General features: G+C 33.5%; 2 protein-coding genes across 4 annotated transcripts in view; one reads left to right on the top strand and one right to left on the bottom strand.

Annotated features, from left to right (window-relative positions):
• LOC124950744 (glucose dehydrogenase [FAD, quinone]) overlaps window positions 1-6747 on the top strand; it is an 11370-nt gene extending 4623 nt beyond the window's left edge. For 2 of the 3 annotated variants that reach the window (XM_047497944.1, XM_047497943.1), the window contains 6 exons: window positions 92-335; window positions 434-692; window positions 944-1204; window positions 1637-1867; window positions 3925-4252; window positions 4340-6747. In XM_047497944.1, the coding sequence (XP_047353900.1) occupies window positions 92-335; window positions 434-692; window positions 944-1204; window positions 1637-1867; window positions 3925-4252; window positions 4340-4652 (1636 nt within the window). In that variant the 3' untranslated portion in view covers window positions 4653-6747. The remainder of the gene's footprint in view (window positions 1-91; window positions 336-433; window positions 693-943; window positions 1205-1636; window positions 1868-3924; window positions 4253-4339) is intronic. The other variant, XM_047497942.1, reaches the window with a different exon arrangement.
• LOC124950748 (zinc metalloproteinase nas-13-like) lies at window positions 5350-6756 on the bottom strand. The gene is given in 7 exon segments (XM_047497955.1): window positions 5350-5705; window positions 5935-6046; window positions 6145-6199; window positions 6202-6259; window positions 6262-6446; window positions 6449-6469; window positions 6591-6756. Coding segments are annotated over 7 exon segments (702 nt in total). The 5' UTR covers window positions 6712-6756; the 3' UTR covers window positions 5350-5555.
• Window positions 6757-9196: the final 2440 nt, after the last annotated feature.

Below are 9196 nucleotides of genomic sequence, written 5' to 3'. Positions count from 1 at the left end.
GAAATAGGATCCTAACCGATTACATGAGAGATACTGTGGTCGACGACGTAATAAAGTATAAGAATCACGGGAATATATGTTTCGTTTTTAGATACGACTTTGTGGTGATAGGAGGAGGTAGTGCTGGAGCAGCAGTGGCAGCGAGATTGTCAGAGGAACCAAGATTTTCTGTATTACTGTTAGAGGCTGGTTTAGACGAACCAACTGGTACACAAATTCCATCGTTCTTCTTCAATTTTCTTGGAAGCGACATCGATTGGCAATATATGACTGAGAGCGAGGATCAAGCGTGTTTGAATAAAGACGACAGAAAATGTTACTGGCCAAGAGGAAAAGTAAATAATCCTGTGACCTTCCAAAAATACACATTTCTTTATACGTATATATGTATATATATCTAATCATTTTAATATCTATTTGTTTACAATCGAAGGTTCTCGGAGGTACTAGCGTTATGAACGGAATGACCTACATGAGAGGCTCCAGAAAGGACTACGACGATTGGGCCAGGATGGGTAACATTGGTTGGTCTTATCAGGATGTGCTACCATACTTCATAAAAAGCGAGGATAATCTTCAAGTCTACAACATGGATATCGGTTATCATGGAGTTGGAGGACCACTCACGGTTACGCAATTCCATTATCATCCTCCTTTGAGCTACGCCCTTCTCGAAGCTGGGAAAGAACTTGGTTATTATTGATAATAAGATTATCGATTGTCCTTGACAATCAATAAAAAAGATAACGAAAGTAGCAATTTTTATCTTATATTTCTAGTTGATATTGTTCGATATGTCCAACAATTTCTCTTGATCATTTCTTCAAAAACATTAATAAAAATTTAACAAAAGGAAAATTTAGATACAGACATCGACGCTTAGTAATGTTTTTCTGTTCGTTTGGCAAAACTAACGAAATCAAAGGTATACTTTTTTCGATAGGATACGACACGGTGGATTTGAACGGACGAATACACACCGGATTCGCCATAGCACAAACGACCTCGAGAAACGGGTCTCGACTTTCCACGGCTCGAGCCTTCCTTCGTCCCGCTAGGAATCGTCCAAATCTTCACATCATGTTGAACTCAACAGCAACAAAGATTCTCTTTGACAATAATAGGAGGGCAGTTGGCGTGGAATTCGTTCACGATGGAAAGTTAAATCGAGTATCAGTCGCGAAGGAAGTTGTTATAAGCGGAGGTAACAATCTCTCTTACTAATCTTGGAACGAGATAACGTTGAATGTCTTTGAAGAGATCTCGTGTTAACAACCCTATATTTTTCGAGAGACATTAATTAAGTGTTTCTCGCTATGATTATATTATTTAACGGCAAAACTTATAATCAAGACGTCCTTCAAGATCTAAATTATAGTCCGATGTAAAAATACAAAACCGCATTGTTACAGCATAATTATATCCTTATATTTAGTTATTTGTTTAAAAAAAAAGAAAAAAAGAAAAAAGAGAGAGAAAAAGAAAAAGAAGAGAAAAAAAGAAAAAAAACAATTTAATTTTATTTCATTATATCATATAATTATTATCATCCGTCATTATATCGTATTTTTACAATTTCTACTTCTATTCGCATTGACGTTTATATAAGCCGATCGTTTGAAATTGTCTTGTGAAGGTGCCGTTAACTCACCTCAGATACTTCTAAACAGTGGCATTGGGCCACGAGATGAACTGAATGCCGTCGGTGTACCCGTAATTCATGATCTTCCCGGAGTTGGCAAGAATTTGCACAATCATGTCGCCTACGCATTGACTTTCACGATAAACGACACTGACACCACTCCACTTAATTGGGCTACTGCTATGGAGTACCTACTCTTCAGAGACGGACTCATGTCTGGCACAGGTAAATTAATTAACATTTATCTCTTTAATCTACAGTTAATTATTTTCATAAAAAGAAAGTATAATTATAATTGTACCTAGAATTTATTACTAATCGACGAATATCAAAACTTTTTCAACGGTATAAATTTCGATGTAAATTAAATTGTTCGATAAAGGAAGATTTATGGATCATATCGATCGATGGTTTAAAGCCCCAATTTACTCGAATCGTATTCAAATTTTAGGAACTCTTTATTTGACTCTTAAAGTGATCAAGCTTTCATGGACGAAAAAAAATACAAAATAAAAATTAAAAAATTAGAAATATTTTTAAAAATGTTAAACATACAGTAAAGAAACACGATTCGTTGGTCGCGATTGTACATCCGGCCGCGCGTGTTACATCTTACGGGATCGATGCAGCTCCGGCTTCGTGTACGTCCAGTGAAAGTTTATTGCACAATTATCCTCTTCGTCTTCTTCTTCTTCTTCTCTGAATTCGTTGATCCACAATAACGTAACAATTTTCCTATTGTTACATTTCTTTTATTCCCTACATAAACTCCACTATTTAAAAGTCGATCGGTTAATATCCTATTAATTATCACTCTTTCTTTTTTTCTTTTTTATACAAGATCGTTAAAAAATAAATTATTATTTATTGCACATTTTTAATAACAACATTTCAATTATTTCGCAACGAACTACTTAAGTATAAACGATTGTACTCAACAAAAAAATGAAAAAAAAGGAGAGAGAGAGAGAGAGAGAGAAAAAAGAAAACGATCCTAACGTTTCGAACGTTATCTTTTGATTTAAATTACAAATGAGGTTCTGTTTCGATTCAATGAACTTCGTGAATAACGGTAAAACGATCACACGTCATTCGAAGGAATTAGATTTTACAACGGAATCGATCCGTCTTAAGAGTTATTCGATTTCCATTACTCGTCTTATTTTTATGCTTGTACGATCTGAACAATCTTAACAACTCAAGGACGTTACATTAATTAACAAGCGTTTGGTGTTTGAGTGTTATATAATTGATCGGCTTGAAGCTTAAGGAATAAACTTGGCACATACATATTTCGATTGTTTCAAGTGCAGACATATGTAATGTATGTATGTAAGATCAAGACCATGACATAATATATTGCTTTCACCGAGTTACTATCCGCTTAAAAAATTCTAAGTTCACCATTGCATCAGGTAGAAATATTTTACAATGTTAGTAAGCACGAACATTATGTTCTATAGTGACAAAAAAAGAAAAAAAAAAAAAAAGTATTAGAATGTTTCAAGTATAATGAAAGATGATATCAGAAAGTTTCTATTACGAAGATTAATCTCATCATAGAACATTCAACCTAAGTCATTATAATACTTTTATGGACGCAATCGTCGGAGTATATCTCCGATATGGTCACGCTCTATGACAAACGTAGCGGAAGAATGCAATGCACGAGAAAGTTCATTATTGGAATGATCAGATCTACTTCGGTTTTTCACATTCTCCTATAATTACCATACTTAATTAGATCGAAAGAAACGCATCATTTATTCACGCATTTTACGGTTATTGCTTTTACGCAAGAATGTAACAGAACAAAAAAGAAAAAAAAATGAAAGATAAAACTTATTATAATATTCATATGTTACCTACTTAGAAATCTTAGCAAAAAAAAAAAGGAAAAAGAAAATATAAATCCCACACAAATTAATCCATTACTGGTAACTAACTAAATCTTTTACTTACTCTCTCATACTTCTTACTTATATCCCGTATATACTTTTTTACCAAATTGGTTCAACCGTGCCTTCGAGCGTGTTCGAGGTATTCAGAACGTAATGTAGCCTCAAGACAAATCGATCGTTAAGAAGAAATACCTAGAGGGAAAAGTTCGTTAATACCGATTTTTCTTACTAGTTCGCATTTCCGTGACAACTTTTAGGGACGACGAAGAAGGAAAAAGAAAAAAGAAAAAAAGAAAACGAATTAACAAAAAGAATTAGATTAGAAGAAAAATTCTAACTTTTAGCTCTATCTTAACTTAACTCATTATCGATAAAACACAGGTATATCGGAGGTAACAGCAATGGTCAATACGAAATACGCTAATTCGAAAGAAGATCATCCAGACGTTCAACTTATATTCGGTGGTTATCTGGCAGACTGTGCCGAAACAGGCATGGTCGGGGAGAAGAAAGGAACAAATCGTACTATTTACATCATCCCCACCTATTTGCATCCCAAGAGCCGTGGTTATCTTCGTTTACGCAACAACGATCCTATATCGAAACCTTTAATCTATCCAAAGTACTTGTCCCATCCGGACGACATAGCTGGATTAATCGAAGCCATTAAATTCTCGATTAGACTATCAGAAACGCAAGCCCTAAAGCGGTATGTGTCCTTAAAACATGATTGCCTATATATTACCTAACATTTTAAATACGCCATATTTGATCTTGTTATGTCCATCATTTATAGATATGGTTTCCAATTGGATCGTACGCCAGTGAAAAATTGTCAACATTTGAAATTTGGATGTGACGCTTATTGGGAATGTGCCGTAAAACACGACACATCGCCTGAAAATCATCAGGCTGGTTCCTGCAAAATGGGTCCAGAAGAAGATCCCTATGCTGTCGTAGACAATCAATTAAGAGTGCGGGGTGTACGAGGTGTTAGAGTAGCCGACACTAGCATCATGCCAAAGGTCACTTCTGGCAATACGAATGCTCCAGCCATTATGATAGGCGAAAGGGCAGCTGACTTTATCAAAAGAACGTGGATAGGTTGAGTGTTATCAAATTTTGAATATCAATTTGACATGAACGTTAGTTGAAGATAGATCACGAATGATTATTTTTAGATAGAAAGAAAGGATTAACCTATTTTTTAACCTTTTAATGACGATAACACGAATATTGACATCGATCGGATTTTTGTCGATCGAATTTTTACGAAATCAAAAAATATTCTAAGTAATATACTCGTATTTCGTCTAAGCGAATTCGCATTTATTAATTACAAAATAAATATCAGCAAATATACGACGAAATGATATGTTTTTAATATTCTTTAAGTATGCTCGAGTTACGCTAGTCTCTTAATTACTTTGCACAAATATAAATCCTAAAAAAAAAAGGAGAAAAAATTACTAACTAATTCCACTTAAACGTAGTTCGCTCGAGTAACTCTTAATAAAATGAGTTCGCACATCTTGTAAGTAAGTTATGATTAGTATACTGCCAAGAGACCAGTTTACTTCCCCTTCGTGGGATATAAACTTGAGCAAGCCTCTTACTCTCCTTAAAGTAGCTATGTTCATCCAAGAGGGTCAAATTTCAAATAGAAAATGAGCGTTATAAATAAAAGAAATAAAAGAAAAATATTACAAGAGCCATGTTTTAAATGCATTCTTTTATTATATATTATCATTGTTATTACTTATTACTTAAATAACGTATAAGTAATATTATATAATACTGGGTAGCGTAAAGTACATAATACACAAGAAAAACGATTAAGTAAATATAATATTTTTCTATTAAACACGTGCCAACTTAAAACTATACCTGAGATCTATGATCTAATTCTACGGACTAGATGCTCATATGATCGTATCATTTAAAAAATAAAAAGATTGTGAATCCATTTTAGAAATTATGCAAATCGTGATAGTAAAGAAAAAGAAAAAAAATCAATTATGACTACGCCTACGTTTGTTGCAATGGTACATTTTGCGAATTTTTTGAATATCTCGTTTACTAAGTCCCTCCCGTTGTCCAAGTTCAACTTTTGTTTTACCCTGGAAGATTTCTCCGATAAGACCCAAAAGACCGCCAGGTTCCTACAAAACGCACGTCAACGTATCCAAATGACAAATACCAATAGTATGAATCGATATGAAATTATGAACGATCATGATAAATGAAAATCTCTTTTTGCATATTTAACATATTCAATAAGATATATTACATGCCAATGGAACTAACACATATTACAACAGAAGCCGTACACGAAGAACATCGTAATGAATAACACGTTAGACAAGATGATCGATGAAACACCTTACTCACTTTTGGTACTATAGTAGGTTCTCCATTTTTGGAAAACGCATAGGCAGAGTAATGCATCACGCTGCCATAATCATAGCCAACACCAAATGCATCGGTAATTTCTCCTCGAAGCCTTTTTCGAAATACTTTCGTGGCCTAATCGACGGGAAAGACATAAATGATCATTTAACAATCAAGATCAAGAGATCAAAAGATCAAAAAATCGAGAACTTTTCTTATTTCCATTTACCACTCATGATGTTGTTCCATTTTATAGTACTATATCATCTCGTTCGTATCTACTCTGTTCATGAAAAAAACCAACAGCGTGCATCAATTCATGAAATCACGGGTACCTATTTTGGTTACGCATCCCGGTACCTGAAGATTTACGTCTTGCCGCCCACCAATTTTACCTACGCTACTCCAGCAACCGGTAGTACCTGCTGTAATTCTAATGTAATCGCTTTCCTCGCCGATATACGGCTTGAACTTGATGCACGTATATTTGCGATATTCCTCCATAGCATCAGAATGAGTTTACGTTGTCTCTCGTCTATGAATAAAAACACCGAATACCGAGGGTAATCCATGAAACGAGTCGAGTCCAAGTACCTCAACTCTCTTAAGTAAAAGAGAAAAAATCTTACACAACTGTTTACCAAATTCAATATTACCAAAGTAAGGACTGATCATGTAAGGGATAATACCATTAGGCCATCTAGCATTTTCTGCCTTTAAACCGTTTCTACCCATTCCAAGTGGAAAAAGGATATCACCTTCAGCATAATTACCCATTCTCAGGATTTAACAGACATTCCCTTCGTGCCAGTTAGCCACTTTAGAACCGTCTCGTATTTGGAAACATATCGTGCCTCACCAAATTGTGGCAAATGAGATACCAGCCTACCTTGGACTATCTACCGGCATTGTCCAAGGCATCTCGACGTCTATCGGCAAACCAAATGACGAACTGTTAAAAGGATCATCGCTAATGCGATGATTAGATATGATTGATCGTCATCCTGTATGTCTAACAAACTTTACTAAGACTAACTAAAAATAACGTTTAGAATGTTTAGGACCTGACGAGATAAATAAACCGACTGACAAAAATACGATGGTGATCCCTGTCTTTATACTTATCGAAGAAGCGAATTATGCCCCACCTGTGGATCGGCCAACATTTCCGTACGGAAGTAATCGGGGACAGTTGCCGATAACCGTGAACTTTGGGTGACAGGACGTCAAGATATATAGTCGATTTAATACCACCGAATGTCCTCGGACAACGATGGACAAGAAACGAGGGTGCAAAGAAGCGTGGGTTGCCTATATTCTTTAAGTTTATCACTTGACAACCGGCAATGGATATTTTATGACAACCTTCGATTATTTTCCTTCTTTTATTTCTACATTTATGTTTAATATTTCTGTGATCAAGCGAAAATTTCTTTCTCTTTTTATTTTCTTACTATTTTATGATCATGTAGCTAATTCTCATTGCGCAAGACGATTACTTAAGAAAGTAAAGGTGAATAATTATCCACAGATTAAACCTGTGTATAACGCTTGATAACCTTTAATTATTATTCAAAAAATATTACGACTGTCGTTCGAGCTCTAAATACTTGCATATTAAAATTATACGAAACAACAAAAATATACACAATTTATTTGTATAAGAATGAAAATGTTTTAAAAGTCACGCGATTCATTTGTTTACAATTTGGATATAGAATAATATTGAATATCGTACGGTCATTGAAGTATTTTATGTTTGCATGTCCTTTCTGTTCTATTATTAAACAAGAATGAACGTTCTATCGAGAACGATTCATTCAGATGCAAATATCAATGAACAAACATTTGTCATCGATACTTCGAAAGAACCTTGTCAAATTCTAAGTATCATTGGCAACGCGTTACAAGGTTATTAAGATTATTTCTTCGAGGCTTGCTCGACTGTGATTCTTAAGAGTTCCAAGAATAAACTTTACAAACCGGATCCTTGAAAATCCCCCGAAACTTCCGTCTTCATATAATCCTGAATTCAATAAATCTACGATAAGCTTTCACCAGAAGGCACGTTTCAACTTTTAATGAAAAAAAAAAAAAAAATAATAATAATAATAATAATAGTAATAATAATGATAATGATACAAAAGAAAGAAAAAGAATAGAAAAAAAAAAAAATGAACATATACAGACAACGACATCTTTATCAAACTGTTCATTTGTCTTATCAACGAAAAAAAAAAAGAGACCGGTTTACGAAATCTAATACTCGCAATATATTATAGCCTATATAAGTTCCTTACTTTACTATTTCTCATAGACAGATAATCTTCTCTTCGTATACGAAAATTATTATCGTGTTTTCTATTGTATTAGCATGTAGGTCAGAACTTCCGTAACATCACCATAAACGCTAATTGGAGTGTCTAATTGAACACAATAGATATAGTTTACCTGATAAATTAAAAACTTCATGTGTTCTCTTGATTCGAATAATTCATTAACCTAACTGATATGTTCCAACAATGATTTCCTTTTCTCATAGGGAGTCCTAAAATCATAAGATTAGAACAAGTTATATTCGAGGACAATCGTGATTATACAGTAAATATACTTAACTAATGGATTTATTTGAAATAAAAGATACTGTCTATTATCGCCAATGACTATAAATATATAAAAAATACATAAAAAATTGTTTGTATTTTCTTGCATTTATTGATAACATAATCTTTAGTAGAAACGTGTAAAATATGAAGATCGATAAAAGAAAATGAATCTTTTCAGATATATATATATATATAATATATATATATATAATATATATATATATATAATTCACAAGGTTTAATTTAAGTAAGGCAATTACAGCGGAAGTCCGTTAACGTGACGGCAAAATTTGACATTACAAATCTACTTTACGTAAACATTACAATAACATTTCACTTATTTTAATTATATTTAAAATAATTATATCTACGTAATCCGGTTCAAAGATTATTAAAGAAGAAAAATTAGACGTAACTTAAAAATAATACACGCATTGCGTCACATTTTATTGCAGTTTGAGACTGTTTATCTCTGGCGTCTTTGAATATCTCTCGCGTATTGATATCTTTACATTAATACATCAAAAGACTAGTTTGACAATCGGAAAAAAAGAAACTTTAGTAAGTAGTGAATATATGTATACGAATCATTAAAGAATAAAAAATTATTGTTTTTATCTATTACACATAACCTTAAATCGGCATCCAGAATATTA

This window comes from Vespa velutina, chromosome 7 (genome assembly GCF_912470025.1).
Source record: "Vespa velutina chromosome 7, iVesVel2.1, whole genome shotgun sequence".
Taxonomy (NCBI): Eukaryota; Metazoa; Arthropoda; class Insecta; order Hymenoptera; family Vespidae; genus Vespa; species Vespa velutina.
The sequence above is the reverse complement of the archived record's forward strand: the minus strand, read 5'-3'. Positions and strand labels throughout refer to the sequence as shown.